This window comes from Somniosus microcephalus, chromosome 19 (genome assembly GCF_052327205.1).
Source record: "Somniosus microcephalus isolate GS21.2 chromosome 19, FLI_Smic_1.0, whole genome shotgun sequence".
NCBI lineage: Eukaryota > Metazoa > Chordata > Chondrichthyes > Squaliformes > Somniosidae > Somniosus > Somniosus microcephalus.
In genome coordinates this window covers 48,526,803-48,544,558 of record NC_141005.1, presented here as the reverse complement: position 1 = coordinate 48,544,558, position 17,756 = coordinate 48,526,803, and the positions used below count along the sequence as shown (strand labels likewise).

Sequence of the window (17,756 nt, the reverse complement as noted above, 5' to 3'; positions counted from 1 at the left end):
TGAGTCGCTCTGTGTGGATCAGCGCTGGTTGGACAGGCGCTCAGCACTTTGAGAGCACGAAAGGCTCCCCACGTCACTCCAGTCAGAGCGCGCTTTTCTGGATGTGCACGCATTTCCTATATTACACACACTCAGCACCCACCAAATCTACCTATGGGGGAACTCCTTTCCCACTTGCACTCTGAACGGCGAGTTTTTTGCGGCTAGATGCCCCAAACAGTCCGATAAGGCCTTATCTTTTTCTCAGGATCCCCCTTGCGCGTCTGGCAACCTGGAAGTGTTTGGAGAAGTGCAGTACCCCTGGAGATCTATGGATTGTTCAGCCTGGGATGTGTGCTGTGCCTAACCAGGGAAGACAACGATTGAGAAGGATTGTATAAATACCCTTTCACTGTGGAGAGATCGGAAGGTAAATTGCTATTCCTTCTTCGGGTTGACCTTCATGCTTTGTGTTGTGCTTTTTTTGCTTACGTGCGTGTTGTGTGCATATGTGTCGGTGCGAGACAGAGATCGCTATTTATTTAAGTGTTCCTCAGCGAATAACGGGGCCTACGCGGAAAATAAAACAAAAGGCAGCATTTCGCGTTGTTGAAAATGACAGTGGGCGAGTCTTTTCGAAATGTGAAGAGCTGGTCATCTATTGATCGGTATCGAGAAAGCTCAGCGTGTACAAAAATATATTCACACACAGTGTCGCGGCCTATCTGTACAGTAGGATATCGTTTCACCCTGATCGTCCAGTGCGCTTCGATTTTACTCAAAACTTCAATGTTAATAATTCAAGTAAAATTGGGGGAATTTAGCACGAAGTAGCGACTAATTTGAGTAGGCCGCTAGTCAATGTTGAGGATTTCTAATTTCTATTACTTTTTTAAAAAATGCCCTAATATTGTCAGAAGTACTTTCCTTTCGCCTTCCACCCGACTGAGAAAGTTTGCAAACAATTCAGTTCCTGGATTCAGTAACTCGTTCTACTGGAGTTTGAACTGAGACATATAATAGTTACATGTTCACATTAGATACAGGACAATTTACAATAGCTTCCAAAACAAGTATCCATTTTTTAAGTTAGCAAAACTGCAGTATGGCAGTCCAGTGCTACCCTTACAGAGCAGCGTTGGTTATCGGCATTGCTCCAAAAGCTAAGGTACTTAGAGTAAATAACCAGTTAAAAAGGGATAACTAAATATATTTTTAAAATACTGGAGGATTTCCTCTTAAATATCCATTGCATTCTTTTTCAAACATGTGATGCATTTAATAACACCCCGAAATAAAATGCCTTACTCCCAGTATGATTACCGTTTGCAAGCGAATGCTGTCGATTACAGATACACACGCTGTGTTTCAGGAGTGGTGTGAATTATTTATAACAGTGTTCCAATACTTAAAACGCATGGCCAATTAAGTGCACAGTTTGAAAACCCGTGAGCATTATGGTCTCCTAAATTAAAACAAAACACAAATAGAAAATTAAGGGAATTTATAATTTAGCATCTAAGCAATATTAAGAACACTTACAGTTGCGTAAAAGATTCTAAGTTTAACGTGTTTCAGATACAATTATGTAAACAATGAATCATTTAAATATTGGACAGCGCTATGAACCGACGACATATAATTTTAATTTATCAGAAATACCATGAACGCATTAATAGTCGCATATCTAGGTTCATTCTGACCCATAAACTTTCAGGTTATAATCCTCATCACTGAAGGTTTGCGTGTTAACAACAGAGGCCTACTTTAATTGGAGTTGATGCGGAAGTATTAAATGCTATTGTGTATTTCAATTGTTTTTGTTTACAGGGTATATGGGCAAGCCTTTAAACAATCTAGCGAGAACATCTGTGAATTACATTGTACGTGTTTTGTGTTTCAGTTGTGCTAGAGACCCCAGTTATTATTTTTATACCTTGTACTGGTGAAGGATTTTTTGAGCATAGAAAATAAGGCACCAAGAAGGGGTGAGAAATAGGTAAATCTCAAATGAAAGTAGCTAGCAAAGTAATGCAACGATTGACTCAAAATTTTACACCATAGCAGAGATAAAATAGCAGGATAAAATAGTTCATCGAAGATGTGGTTGCTATCATAACATTTGTTTTTTGGGGGGTGAAAAACAATAAACTGAGTAGTTTTGCATTTCGGATCTTAGAACTCTGCCATATTTCGAAAAGATAGTATCATCTGCAGTATTTTGATTTTCTGTAGGCCACACACTTTTGAAAACTACACGTATTATTAACACGATCACGTGCTCAGTCGTTTCCTAACTCTGGGTGTACCGTGAGTGATTAAAAGTGCTCACTAGAGCCAAGGAAACAATAGTCATTGTAATAACACGGGCGCAACCTCGGGCTCATGTCGAGAGCTACCGACACTTTAACAAGGCAATGAAACCAATGGAAGAAGTTGGGTATAACGCACAAACACGGGTCTATAAAGTCGAGGAAATGTAATTGGTGCTTATACTCCAATCAAACGGTTGCTCAAAAGTAGCCTGGAATCTTATCTTTATTACTCTTTCCAGAAGTCCAGACGAATTTCGTGAATACCTCATTTATCTTTTGGAGTCAGCTAAGATTGGCATTATCTTTTTTTCGCCCCTCAATTTTCCATAACTTAATATAAAAGGCCTGCATTCTGTAATACCTAGTTTAGTGCCTCGGGTTTGAAAATTGTTATTGTTGCGGCTGTTTCACCCCTCCCTCCCTCTTTTTTTTTCTTTTGGCGTCTTCTAAGTTTTTTGTTGTAAATTTGTCAGGAGGGAGCTGTGCTGTGTGATGGTCGTTACAAGTTGATAACATTTAGCTCACCGTGCTTGGGTTTTGGTGCCTCCTTTGCAAGAATTGTGCGGCAAAATATGGCGGAGACCGAGGAAGGCTTCGGGCTGCCAGCAACAACACACAGCGAGTCGGAGCCCAAGGAGCATTCATCTGAAAATAAGCAGGACAGCCAGCTCGGAGCCGTCAGCAAACCCCCCTCTCCACAGCAAGCTACATATACTCAACAGGTTGGTCTCAGGCACCCCATACACAGACAAAACCATGTGCAGTACAACATAATAAGTGCATGCTATTGCTGAACACGAGTAACAACTTAGGTGTTCCATGTAAATGTCTATAAATGTATCTCTGACACCTTTATTGGTGCTGGTGTACGCAGAGGCCTGATTGGTTAATCCCGTTACTTGTTCCACACTTTTGGACTGTTCGAATATCTCTGATCAGTAATCAGACACATTTATGATTAGAAATCATTGCCTTAGCGCGTTGGATTGTATTTATTTTGCTGATACATATAAGTCCAAGAATAGTCATATTAATTACAATCTTCACTTGTTACAGGGTATGGAAGGAATCAAGGTTTATTTGCATGAACGAGAGTTATGGTTAAAATTTCACGAAGTCGGGACTGAGATGATCATTACTAAAGCAGGAAGGTAAGGGAGTATCAATATACCTAACCGCAATGCTGCAATAGTAACCGTTACTGTTTCCAATTACAACCTATTGTGACCCTCCTCACAACACGACCATCATCTAAAATGGACTTGCAAATATTCCTTTGATTAAACTTCGCAGTGATCGAACTCTCTTTGTCTATAAAAAATCTGCTCGGTCCCAAAGGGAAATCCTTAAGTGTTTCTAAAGAGGGGAATATAATAGATAGATAATAACTCCAGTGCTCAACATTAAACAGGCTCAGATTAATCAATTTTTAATATGAAGTATTTAAAGTGACTGCAAAGTGCAGCCTGTCAGCCATGATGTAACAGCCAAGAAAAATACATTTTATGGAATGTAAATAAAAGCTTCCAATAATAGCCCCGAAAACGCAAATTTTGACCTAACATTGGCTGTCTTTAGACTGTTTGTGGAAACTATAGTACAAAGGGTCATCAGAAATTGCTCGAGCGTTTACAAAATGACACAAAAAGTAGTTTAAGGAACATACAGGCTCTCATTAATAAAATATATTAATTACATGAAATCGTCTGCTCCTCGCTATTATTTATTGTATTCAATTCATTTTAACGTTTAGATGTGACACATTTCCTCATTTATTTCTTGATTATATTATTTAAAAATACATTTACACAGTAATATTCCAAATAAGTCACAAAGTTGCAGGTTGAGACAGGAAGGCAGGACATTCTAACTGACGGCAATGTGAGATACCTTAGAAGGCTTGTGTAGTACAGTATTTAATAGTTTTTAAGAGTTAAAGTAATGCCTACTTTATTACTCTGCCTTTACAAGATTCCCTTTTGCAAGCAGACAACATGTTCCCTCCTGGGCTTTCATTTTCATCCCACTTACGCTGAACGAGTGATAAATATTTATAAAGATCTACATATATTCAAGCTGTTCTTCGATAATTCGGCGAGACAACAAATACAGCTATCCCATTTAAAAGCTCTTTAGTTCGCTCCTAGTGCGACTTCCTGCTGACTAAAATCAGATTCAGATTATTTTTCTCAAGTATTTTGTAAACACGGTTAGCATTTACAAAACAACAGCCACTTCCAAATGCAAAGAGACGAAACAACAGGCGTTGTATGCATGTTACAAATCAGGCCATGATCGAAGCCATGTCTGGGTGTGTAACTTGGTACATTAACGCTACCGCGGCTGTTACAATCCGTGTTTACTATGTGCATGAGTTACAGATCGTGTTATGTCTTCTTCAGATTGAACAATAGCTTTTCTATTCACTTGTCTTCCTAATGTAACCTGGTTTATTCAAAATAACATTATTTGTCAGCAAATATTAAGCATTGAGACAGACTTTCTTTGGCACGTACATCTTTGCAAGTGCTCGATATTAATATTTTCCAGAGTCAGCATTTTGTACACTATTATTCATGTACAAGAAGGGTTTAGTCTCTCTTTCTTTTCAGGCGCATGTTTCCTAGTTACAAAGTGAAGGTGACCGGGTTAAATCCGAAGACAAAATACATCCTTCTAATGGACATTGTGCCAGCGGACGATCACCGTTACAAGTTCGCTGATAATAAATGGCAAGTGCTGTGTATTATTTGTATCTGATTCATCAAATTAATGACAAACCAAGAACAATCAATGGCGGTTGGCCTGAATAGATTCAGGTTATCACGGTAACAGAGTTTATTAATTGCTGAGCTGTGAATGATTAGTCTTTTAAAAGCGTTACTTGGTGTGGTATGGAGCGTATAGCACCACCCTCCTGTACACGGTGTGGGTTGATAAATGAGTGGCCTCTCATTAACGGCACGTGTTGATTGTACTCTTCAATACTGACCATATTGCATAAAAGTTCGTTAATTCATGCAAAGAGATATGAGAGCAGAATAGTTACAATACGCCACGGGTCTTTTTCGCAGTTAATTGAAGCAGTTAGTCCTAAGTTTCTGGAACATCTAGCTTCCTAGCGCCCATTGTACAATATAGATTCAGAGTGTAGGTTCAACGTGTATAAAATATGCATAGAGAATGGCACCTGTTTTGTTAATGGCAATGCTTTTTTGTAACTTCGTGTGTGCGCCAAGTCTAAATCCGTTGCCTGGACTGATGGCAAACTGTTGGAGTTTAGCTTCGAGTAATCTGAACATTTTCAATGCTTTATTTTCCCAAGGTCTGTGACGGGGAAAGCAGAGCCTGCAATGCCAGGCAGGTTGTACGTTCACCCAGATTCACCTGCCACCGGGGCGCATTGGATGAGACAGTTAGTCTCCTTCCAAAAACTCAAACTTACCAATAACCACCTAGACCCCTTCGGGCACGTAAGTGCTTAGTTACTTTTATGTGAAATTCTATTTCTTTCCATTAACTGTCGAAGAACTCCAATTGTCTGAAAAACTTACAACATTTTAATCGAGCAGTCTTGGAGAGCTTAATGCCAAGTGTTATCGAAACGGATGGCCCTAAAACCAAATACAGTCAAACTGGCTGATATTGTAAAATAAAACAGAACATCTGCGTTTTGCAGTGATTGATTTAACTGCCGCGGCGGTCTACTAAGGGTTAATCAGAAAGTTGCGAGGTGAGCTGGTCGTCACGTTGGGCACTGGTAGAACATTTAGTGTAACGTGAATATTTGCTGTTGGTTTTCTCATGTTGCTTCTTAGAAGTGGACATTGTCAAGGTTGCTATTTCAACTGCGGTGCAGGGTCAATGAGTGTTTTTAGCGACGCATCAGGGATGCAACGGCTTGCAAACACGAGCTGAGAATTGAACCTTTCTCTCCACCTGGAATTGATGGCCCCAACTGCAGATTGCCGCATTGTGATGCAGTGCATTCTGGGAGGTGGGGGGGGGGGGGGTCTGCCATGACATAAACAATAAGGGCATTATGGGAGAAGGCACACGTGTTCATTTCACTGCCTTTGCCTACCCAGGCTTTCGAATCCTGTATAAGGTACGATATAAGTATCGCTGCAGTATAAAGGTCCAATCATTTTTTTTGTATTTTAAGTTCTGCGGCCCTATTGAAATGCTCTGATAGCATTGTGATGTTGTTGTTGTAAATTGCGATCAATTCCTCCATTTAATATAAACATACTTTAAAAGAACACACCGTATGGTGGCCAGCATTGACAACAGGATCTGTATTATCTGCGAGGTTTATGTCGAGATGGGAATACAGGTTAGCAAATAGAAGCAGCTCACGAGTAGAAATCATCATCGTCTTTCACAGTTTTTTGCTAAGGTTTCGTATGGTTTGTGTAGCAGAATAGGGGGCTGTGTTTGTCAGACATTACGCCCTTCGTTGGGTAACGGTAGCCTTGGAAACTGCCTTGCGATGGATGGAAGCCCCGCGAAGGGCAGCCTTCCCTACTGTGAAAAGGCGGCGAATGTAAAAATCTCTCTAAACAAACGAATGGAGAGGCAACAATGAGAAATTCATTTAACAAATTGCGAGATGAAACCAGTACTGGTAGCCTCTCAATTAAGCGGGATGTAATGAAATTAAAAATCATTAGATCGTTCACCACTGATGTCTAGGGCTTACGGGACTGTCAAAGCAATTTAACTAAGCCTGGGGGATGAGAGAGGCTCCGAATAGAGATGACTTGCAGGTTATGCGGTGGCGGGACAAGCAGCGTCTTTCTGTCGCCAGATTCCCTGCCAACCCTACCCCCCTCCTCACCAACAATCTTTACGATCTTGGAATAATTGGAGAAGGAAGACTTCAGCGAGCCACTTTGATATCACGAGACACTTGCAACTAAAATGTTTTTTTTCTAAAATAAAATGAAACATGTCCCCATAAGGGATTAGCACTGCTAATGGCGGGAGATTAGGAAGGTGAGCGTGTTGCCAAAAGAAAATTCACCCCCACACTGCGGAAATCCGCACGGATCCTCGACAATCTGTTCATGTTGACTGCAATATGTTACAATTCGAATTAGGAAGAATGCGGAGGTGGGGAGGGAGAAAACGAGGAGGTGTGTGTTAAACACCTTTCTTGGCTTTGAAATATAGGCCCAGATGAGTCATCTTAAAAATACATCAATTTCCATTCTTCTGCACCAGTTAATGTCCCTTTTCTCGTTCTGTGTTGTCGAGGAGAACCCAAACACACGCTTCCCCTTGAAGCAAATTCCCCACGATCAAGTTGCCCCAAAAAAATGCTAACGTGGATCTGAAACAGTTTTGATGGAGGGGGAAAAATAACTGCATTTTTTTTTGTAGATTATTCTAAACTCGATGCATAAATACCAGCCCAGGCTGCACATCGTAAAGGCCGACGAAAATAACGGATTCGGTTCCAAAAACACCGCATTCTGCACCCACGTTTTCTCGGAAACCGCCTTTATTGCCGTGACGTCCTACCAGAACCACAAGGTAAGAATTCACTGAGTGTGTTTGAACCGTGCAGAACCCATTCGCTCACTTACACCTCTGTAGTTTCAAATACTTGTTTCAACGCACTGTTTCAGAATAGATGCAACATCCAGGCTGATGTCCTCACTGATAACCGGGCCATCGGGGACTTGGGCTACAAACCGGCAGGTTGCATGTTATAAGCAACCTACAGGTTTCCCTTGTTACTGGGTCATATTGTAAACAGATGCGTCCAGCTTTAAAACTGTACTTTAACTGTTAATTTTACGAACGATCACCCGCCTATTGGAAGATTTAAAGATCACGACTATGGTGGTGTATGGAACAGCATATTAACACAGTCCGCCAGCATCTGAAAAAATAAAATAGGTTAACATTGGGATAATGAGTCTGCAGAAAGGTTCAGACTAATAATTAAATCGCTCCAAAACCTTCAACTGTCTTTTCTCTTTTCAGACGCCAATGGACCCGCAGCATATTTTGAATATTTTCTGCTTTTATTTCAGACTTCCAGCATTTGCGGTTAATTTTCAGTGTATATATATTTATTTCCCGTCTCTTATGTTTTTTGGGGTGGGAGCGCTTTAAGGGGATATTTTAATAATTGGCCACATATGGAAAGTCTGGTCTAATGTTTAATTTCCCTCTCTGTTGAAATAATGCCAGTTGTAGAATTAGTTGAGGATTACAGTTTCATAGATCAACAATCACTTCTGGTCTACGGCATTTAACGATCCTAGGGACCCGGACTGTTTATGTTCGAGTTCCGTTCAATAGCCGTCAGCTACCCGTTTAAACAACTGACGGTTAAAGACCTGGAGCATTTACTCCGGTAAAAGGTCGGCGAGAGGATCGGAGTCGGAAACCGTTTAACTTTTCAACCAAAAAATCAAAGCAGAACCTTAACCTGCAGTTCACGAAACGCGAAACGGAACTAACATTGATCATTTTTAATGAACCAAAGATTGTGTGATCCTCAAGTCCCGCCAAAGTTGTGTAACATCAGACTTGGGTATTTTGGACTGAAGCGATCAATATTTTTTTCCTGTAAGTGTTCCAAGGAGCCGTACATTTTATTTTGAGTGAAGATTTTTGAAAATATTTAACTTTATAAAATGGTAACAAGAAGTGGTCTTTTGGGGTTTGAAGACTTTACTTGCTTTATAGGTGCATACGTTTCATTGCAGGTTAACGCTTCTTAAAAGCGTACAGATTTCTAATTATCTGAAAACGGGACATAAACGCCAGCATGTTGAAAAAATGATAGTATAATTGTGTGTGGGGGGGATAATTAATATAGACTTCATTAAAGAAGGCACTTAACTGCAGAGGTATAATAATTTAGCCGTCTTTTAACTCTTTAGGACCCACGATTTGAATGCCCAGTTTCCCCAGGAAATCCGTCTACCTGAAGCCACCTAACGTCTAAAACTTCGATTTAGCGTGACACCTTTCTCCCAAATATTCAGCACACAGCAGGACCATTACATCACACACACACTAGAATTGTTTCTCAAATGATCACACTACATTTGAAAGCTTTGTGCTTATTACCTTTGTAATGTGTTAACCATCTTATTAAAAATGAGCATGTAAAGATGCATAAAGTCAGTTTCCGTTTCATTTGTGTTTCTTTAATACTTTGAAAAGTGACTTGTAATTTAATATAAAATTAACATAAAATGATCAGAGCGACAGACTGCATGTTTGTAATGTGCGTTTAAAATGATATTTATCATATATTCAGCGAAAATAACACGGAAGACAATCCATTATAAACATTCTATGTAATGACGTGTTATTAGATACATGGCGTGTCGTTTTCTCATATACAATTTTCTAAAATAGAGCGAGTATTGCTTGAGGCATGAAATCCAAACTGATTATTCACTATCAGCCAAAAAGATTGGAATGTAAAGTATTTTATAAAATGGAAGTTGTCTTTTTGCCTCACGTTGCATAATATAGTATCCGCACCAATTTCCTTCAATTGCCCAGGGTATGCTTATACCCTGATATGGCCAGTCCCCGCGGTGTATCACCCTGCATTTCTGTACATGCACCGACGCGCTTATTTCACGTCCACACTATTCAATTTAAGCAGAAAATCCTGAGATTTGGAGATAAACTGAGGAGGATTATTGCCAACGTTGCACATAATGAACCCGTTCATGGGATCCGCCCGGGAAATGTCAGTTAACGTTCGATGCAGCTGCCCAACGAAGTTTCAAACGCTCGACTTTCCAGAAACCTCAGTACAAATTGCACATGGCGTAAGCATCATATAAGGAAAGTTTTTGTCGGAACTGAACATACGTTTCTTCATAAGACGTGTCGCAGATTTGGCCAATACATACACTGCAAGTGGTTTGGTCGCGTGAAATACTGGCTTTACATTTACCTAGCAGTTTGTCAAATTAAATAATGATTATTCGCGAGGATAGCGTCTTTAGTCGTTTGGGTCTTAATCATTTGTCCCAGATATGCTAATTATAAAGACTGTTAAACGCCAGGTTCTATATACCTTAAGTTTCAATCTGAAATGAGTAAATTATTTGGAAGCTGACCAGGGCTGCAATGACACGAACAATACTGGACTCAGACCGGTATGTGGAGTCTGCTACCATCAGCTGGCAGACCTGAGTTATACTGCCAACTCAACCCATCCTCCAGCCAATTCAGACAAAGGAGCTTTGAGCACGCCTGCTTGGAGTGCATGCGCAGGGACGTTACAGTAAATGGTTGTTTTTTCTTTATAAAGTCCCCAGGAAGTCACTTGGACAGCTTGGACAGTTTTATAACCGGCCTTACAATTAGACTGCAACAATGTCGAACTCCAAAGCTTTGAGACTCCCAACTGGAGGTGTGCTTTCTGTGCCCACAGGAGTCAGACCCGATTCCCAAGTTATACTGCCATTTTCTCATCAATGCACACACCAAACCATTTCACATACACACAAAATAATTATAAGGCTGATATTCCCTCCCGAGTCTTGCATACCTCGGTGACGGACTGAAGTTAGACTGCTGACAGCATTGCTACGTATTGCACTGAAGTCTGTAAGGAAGCAGCTCTGTGCAATCCTGCTCCAGGCTGGCGTTTTTAAAAATAAATATTGGGAAAGTATGGGTGAAACACACACTTTTTCCGAACACGAACAACATTGCAAAGTAAAGTGAGTGAAGTTTATAAAATGTGCAGAAAGAGAATGGATCAGGTAGGCAATTTTAAAATGCATTCCGAAATTCGCAGACTAGTTTGCACTGTGGTTAATTTCTTAGGGGGAGCAGGGGGATGTTTAAGCGGGGGGCGCGTTTTGCAATATTTTATTTTAATGTGATATAGAAGATTTAATGCTGTTTTAATTTCTCATTTAGATTACTCAACTTAAAATCGAGAATAACCCTTTTGCAAAGGGATTTCGAGGGAGCGATGACATGGAACTGCACAGAATGTCCCGAATGCAAAGGTAGGAGACATACACAAACAGAACATTATACACATTCGAGCAGGTACCGAGGACATTTTGTTAGGGATGGGATAGGAATGAATTCGCATCAATCTAGCTATTTCACTTTCAGTCATATCCCATCACGTTTAGTAAAATGCTCCATATGTTTGTTACTTTTAGTTCTGTGGGGGATTGTTTTGTACACACACAACTGCTGGCTCAGTTACAGTCGGGACAAAGTTCATTCTGATTTGGCGACGTGTAACTATAATTAGATTGCCAATATCCTTGTAAAGAATGAAAAAGAAGGACGTGCATTTATGTAGCACCTTTCACGATCCAAGGACGTCCCAAAACGCCTTACAGCCAATGACGTACTTTTGAAGTTTTAATCTGGGAATTCAAATATGGATTAAGACACGTGTTTTTCTTTAAGCCGCAAGCCCGACTTTAACTGTTTTCTACTGTGTACGTAATTAACAGTTAAGACTGAATTTTGGAAAGTCAAATCCCCTTTCCAGTTAAATTGTACCAATATCGTATCTTTATATAATATCTAATATCTTTATACACAGACTCTGTGGATTATGAGCCTGATTGTTACATGAAACTGCTATTATAGACATCTCAAATGCGGCCAATCTTGGCCTTCAGTCAGCATTATGTAGCCCAGAATTTCTAAGCACACTTTGAATCCGTGTCCAAATATAGTCCTATTGCAAACATTTGTTCGCCAGCTGTCATTCGTTGTACTGGCCGAAAACAAGAAGACCAGGACCTTTTCCTGAGGCGATTAGAATCATACAGCACGGAAATAGGCCATTCGGCCCATCGTGCATGTGGCGGCTCTTTGAAAGAGTTAGTCCCACTCCCCCACACTTTCCCCCCTAGCCCCTGCAAATTAGAATCGGGGTAACAACGGACACAAGAACAGGCAGAACCACTTAGACTTTTTAAAAATGGTTTAATTGTGATTTTCAGAGAATGCGAAAATCCTTTAAAATTACAGATGCAATTTAAATCTTTAGGCCACATAGATTTATTACTGAACTACGTTATAACAAAGCGCTGGGTGTGTACCCTCCGGAAGCACCGGTGGAAGTGTTGCGGTTTTTTTGCCTTTGAATTTCAAGGAATTTACACTTTGTAATATGGTTACAGTAAAGAATACCCTGTGGTTCCCAGGAGCACGGTCAGACAACGTGTGGGGTCTACTGCGAATCAGTTCAGTGGAGAGGTGCGAGTGCTGCCGGTGTCAAACAACCTGAGCTCCCAGTATCAGTGCGAGAATGGGGTTTCCAGTTCGACTCAAGAGCTGCTACCTCCCAACCCATATTCACTCCCCCAGGAGCCGAGTTCGCTCTATCACTGCACCAAGAGGAAAGGTGAGAGATCCCTCAGCCTCTACTTCAACACTTCTGTGGCTACGGCGCATTTCAATGTGGATCGCCTGTCAGTGTCATGTCAGTGTCAACTACACATTTTATCTGGCGAAAAGATACATTTTAGTCCATATTAGAATCAGAAATGAGCTACTTTCCGGTTCTAGTAACCATGGCAAGCGCAGCACTCCGCAGTATCCTATTATAGAGGAAGCAACAGATTAGAAAAAAAGAATTGACAAGTGGTCATCTGCCTCAAGAGTTCCCACTGAGAGATCTAAACTGTTTCTTCTGTGGGTGGCTTCTCTAAATAACCAGTTATCTGCTCCTCTTGAGTGTCAAAAAATAAACAACTCTCGGGACTACAGTGGCAAGATGGAATGCTGTGATGTGAAAGGAGCATGTGACCTTCCAAATCCGTGCTCCACCTCACACAGGCTGGGCTTGTCAACATTTTTTCCTCTTAAGTGCATTTTAGTAATACTTCATTGCATGGAAGCTGAAGGCAAGAGATATCTTCTGTGGTGATATATCTTATGAAAATAGGTCTTTAGGAAAATGTTGCTCGAGAGCTTGAGTAGCAGAACCCCTGACTAACAAAGATGCAAAGGAGTTACTATATCAGGAATATCTGTGTTGCCTGTGTAACAAAGTTTGAATGCTTAGTGAAACACAAACACCTTAAAGTGCTGAAGCATTTTATTTAGAGGGGGGAGGGAGTTTGTTATTCAGTGCTGATGAAATAATGAAATACCTGTGTGTGTGTGTGTTGGTGGTGGGGGAGGGGGGCGCATGTGGAGGCAATGGGCTCGGACATGCACCATGAAAGAAACACTTGCCTTTATATAGCACCTTTCACACCCACAGCAAGGTCCCACAAACAGCAATGTGGTAATGACCAGATAATCTAATTTTTAGTGATATTGATTGAGGGATAAATATTGGGCAGGACACCCGGGAGAACTAGCCTGCTCTTCTTCAAATAGTGACATGGGATCTTTAACATCCACCTGAGGGGCAGACGGGCATCGGTTCAATGTCTCATCCAAAAGATGCCACCTCTGACAGTGCAGCACTCCCTCAATACTGCACTGGACTGTCAGCCTAGACTCTGTGCTCAGGCCTCTGGTGTGGGACTTGAACCCACGACCTTCTGACTCAGAGGCGACCATAGAGAGATGGGTCACTAAGACCCATGTGGCCTTGAGATATGCACACATAACATTACTTGTAAACTGTTTATAAGGACACTTCCATTACATTTATTGACTAACAAAAGCAATGTTTCTAATAACTCAATAATATCTCTTGCTGTTTCATACAGTGATTGCTCATTAATTGACATTTTATTCCGCTCTGATTTATTTATGTAAGCAGTAGAAGAAGACTGCAACTCGACAGAACATCCATACAAGAAGTCATATATAGAAAGCTCCCCTCCGGAAGATGACCCATTCTACAGGTCCTCAAGTTACTCCCAGCAGCAAAGTCTTACTCCCACTTATAGGACTGACTCAGCGCAGCGACAGGCATGCATGTATGCTGGCTCAACACCAGGCACGGACCCCAGCTCCAGCCTCGATGACATTAATTGTAACACTTGGGCCACCGTTCCCTCATACAGCAGCTGCACAGTGACTGCAATGCAACCCATGGACAGACTGCCCTACCAACACTTCTCAGCACATTTCACGTCAGGCCCATTAATGCCCCGCATCTCTGGGGTTGCCAACCACACGTCTCCACAGATAGGAGACACCCACAACATGTTTCAGCATCAGCCCTCAGTTTCTCACCAGCCCATAGTCCGGCCGTGCGCTCCTCAAGCTGGGATCCAGTCTACAAGCAATCTTCAACCTGCTGACTACTTGTATCCACATGGCATGTCAAGAACCCTCTCACCACATCAATACCACTCAGTACATGGAGTGGGCATAGTGCCCGAATGGACTGAAAACAGCTAATTCAAAGAACTCTCCGTTGATCTGACATACATGAATGTTTGCATTTGTTGAAGCTGGACACTGTTTCAAGCAATATTTAAAAAATATCACAACTGGCTGTAATTTTCAAGTGACAAAACTTTATAAAAGGAGGTATAGTTGAAATATTCTTCCCCTCCCTCCCTCCCCCCTACTCTATTTATTTGAATGATATTGATATAGGTCATTCGCAGAAAACAAGAGTGAAGGGTTCCATCTGGTGGATGTTTCTCTGCATTGTACAGTTAATGTTTCTGAGGTGTTTCATTTGTAAAGTGGGTCGAAAGCGGCAAGATAATTGTCATGCAAACAGAAGAATCGTCAGCAGTATGTGTACAATTCATCAGAAAGTTCCCCTTGTTGAACCAGTCTTGCTTTAATTTTGTGTTGTTGCCGTAAACTCATGTGGCATAGGTGAAGAGGCATGATGTGGAGTGATGAGCAAAGGAGGATTTCTTCATGCTAGCACCTGCATGCCTACACATATCACTGAAAGGAGGCAATATTTACCACCATTTCTCTGGGCAGTTACCATTACATTTCTTTTATAATTATTTCAAAGTGTTACCAGCAGGGTTTATAGTGGACTGTATCAAGCAAAAGGTTTATGAAGCCGACTGATTAGTAATGTACACTTTTTAATGTAAGAAATGTAGCATTTTACTACATTTATAGCTTTAATATTTCCAAAGTAAGGCAAAACAAACGTGAAGAGGTATTACGTGTATAGCAGTGATGTGGAGGGAAGGGAATCAAACCTTCCTACACTGTTAAAGGAATAGTTAGCAATACTGAGTGATTAAAAGCAATTGTAGGAATATCACATGGCTAACACCTGTTTAAATACATTTTTATGAAAGGTAACATCAAGGACATAAGCAAGAATGCAATTTATCTATAAATAAGCATTGGATTTCAGTAACATTGTAATAGTTCCACCATTTATCTTGCCCCCTCCCACCCCATTAGCGAGACTATGGCCGAGAATACAAATAAGTTCCAGAGTACAATAAGATATTCATTGGAGTCCCTAAAACTTGAACGATGTTGAGGAGACACTATATGCTTCAGTATGCAGGCATATGTCTTGTGCTTCAGAAACAATTTAGGATGATGTTACTTGCTTTGTTCATAGAAAAGATTGGAAAACCTAGGGGAAAGTGCACTATGTTAACTGGTAGGCCTATTTCCAGATGCATAACAATGGGACAACTCAACATATGTACATGCAAAAATTAGTGGATGTAAATAATGGAGAGCACATAGACGTTCTTTGTTTCACATACAGCAAATGTTTTATACAGATTCCCATTTACAGCTATATATATGTATTATATTTTGATCATGTGATTCTTAACATCAAGGTTTTAATTGTCTCCACTTTTGAGCAATACAGGTGTTTACATCATAAGGCAAAGGATAATATTCTTAAATTATGTATCAAGCAATAAGTAACTGTTTATTCAACATGAACAAAGTGCAGAAATTGCTTGTATTAATTATTAGTATCTTTCTGGTCAATAGTATTTATTGTTGGACAATCCTAAAAATGCTTGTTTTTGGAGTATTAAGAATGATTTATTGTTAGAGAAAAATTGTTATAGAAGTGTGGTTGGAAGTTCTTTGGTGTATAAAAGAGATGAATCAATTATGCTTCATTGTAAATAAAACACAAGTGTATATACTGAAATGAAATAACTTCAAATACTATCTTTGAGTGACTTACCTTTTCTCTGGCACTTTGTTCTGAATCTCTATCCATACAAATAGGGATTTGCCATTGAATGGGTTAACTAAGTCAAATACTCATGCCTGTAAAATATTGTAAAGATTGAGGCTCATGACCGTAAACATGTATAGAAAATATAGTGAAATCACTTTCATTACATTAAAGGCAGTTAACACACAGATATGAATATCTGCCTTTGTGTTTGTTGGTTCAGATTGGATCACACTCTATAATAACTAGTTGTGACTTTTGAAGATAAAAGGACCCCAATTACATTTTTAGAAAATACCTCTATCAGCAGAGACTCAGAAATGATGTACTTATATTAATGTATTAATTGTGTGTGCTATTGGCTAGTGTGGCCACTTGTGTGATGCAAATGTTCTCAGTGAAGGGCACTTATATAAATTTTATTTTTTAGACTGTACTCAGTTTTTGAACTGTATTTTGCAATGAAAAACACAGCCATGAGAAATATCATACAGTAAATAAATAAGCCTTGTTAAAAAGAACTAGTGATTTATAACAGTGGTCCTTTTAAAATAATCAGTGACCAAAATACAATTAATGTAGTACATAAGATCCCTGGCGTCAACTATTATACAGTCATCATAAGAGCACATCTAACAGTGGAAATTGCATTTTCATATTGATGTATCATGATACGAAATATTATTATTATGCTTGACCAAACTTAACAATTAACTGATGTGATCAAATCAATGAAGAACTGGTTATTTTTTATATGATGATTAACGAATGGTTATTGCACTATTATTTTTCCTTTCCATTTCCACTAACTTTGAATACTCTACCTGTATTATATAAATAACAGTTAGATGATGGTTTCATTTCTAATTGCTGGCAGTGTTTAAATCCACAAGCGAAATTGTAGCTCACATTACATTAATGAAATCTTGCTAAAGCACTCCAGATCTGTACGAAAGTAGCAGTTTAATCTTTTTAATTACGCCAACCACATTCCTCTGCCACAAGGGTGCAAGTTGTGTCCATTAAAGTAGGTTTTGATTTTCCACAGTTTGAAACTTTAAGACCACAAAAAAAAGACTTAGGATTGATTTTGAAAATGTAAAAATGGCACAAAACCAAAGACAAAATGCATGTAAAATGTGATTCACTGTTTCTATAATCAGCAGTTATCTGTATTAAAAATAGCAGATGTAGCCAGTCCCACTCAGTACCACCTCCCCCTGCCCCACCCCCCAGCCCCCGCCACCTGTGTGACCCTTCTACTTTACCTAAATTGGCAACATCTAAGCATAGGCATCCATTTACTATAATATGACACTGGCAAATAAATTACTACTCATGCATTTCACACACGTATTGAACGATTATAAGAGACAAGACTTCACTTG

At 39.9% G+C, this 17,756-nt stretch overlaps 1 protein-coding gene across 1 annotated transcript; it reads left to right on the top strand.

Moving 5' to 3' along the window:
- Nucleotides 1-1,686: 1,686 nt before the first annotated feature.
- On the top strand, nucleotides 1,687-16,558 carry tbx5b (T-box transcription factor 5b). Its single transcript, XM_085961765.1, has 8 exons — nucleotides 1,687-3,016; nucleotides 3,351-3,445; nucleotides 4,907-5,026; nucleotides 5,620-5,767; nucleotides 7,680-7,832; nucleotides 11,211-11,302; nucleotides 12,446-12,669; nucleotides 14,041-16,558. Exons 1-8 carry the CDS (start codon nucleotides 2,867-2,869, stop codon nucleotides 14,628-14,630), a joined length of 1,572 nt encoding a protein of 523 aa, XP_085817891.1. The 5' UTR covers nucleotides 1,687-2,866; the 3' UTR covers nucleotides 14,631-16,558.
- The last annotated feature ends 1,198 nt before the right edge of the window (nucleotides 16,559-17,756 follow it).

What these genes read in the sequence shown, in the direction of transcription:
- tbx5b (XM_085961765.1), top strand. Translation starts at nt 2,867, where the DNA reads ATGGCGGAGACCGAGGAAGGCTTCGGGCTGCCAGCAACAACACACAGC. An exon ending in ATCATTACTAAAGCAGGAAG is followed by an intron (nt 3,446 to 4,906) that starts GTAAGGGAGTAT and finishes CTTTCTTTTCAG; the next exon opens with GCGCATGTTTCCTAGTTACA. An exon ending in AAGTTCGCTGATAATAAATG is followed by an intron (nt 5,027 to 5,619) that starts GCAAGTGCTGTG and finishes TATTTTCCCAAG; the next exon opens with GTCTGTGACGGGGAAAGCAG.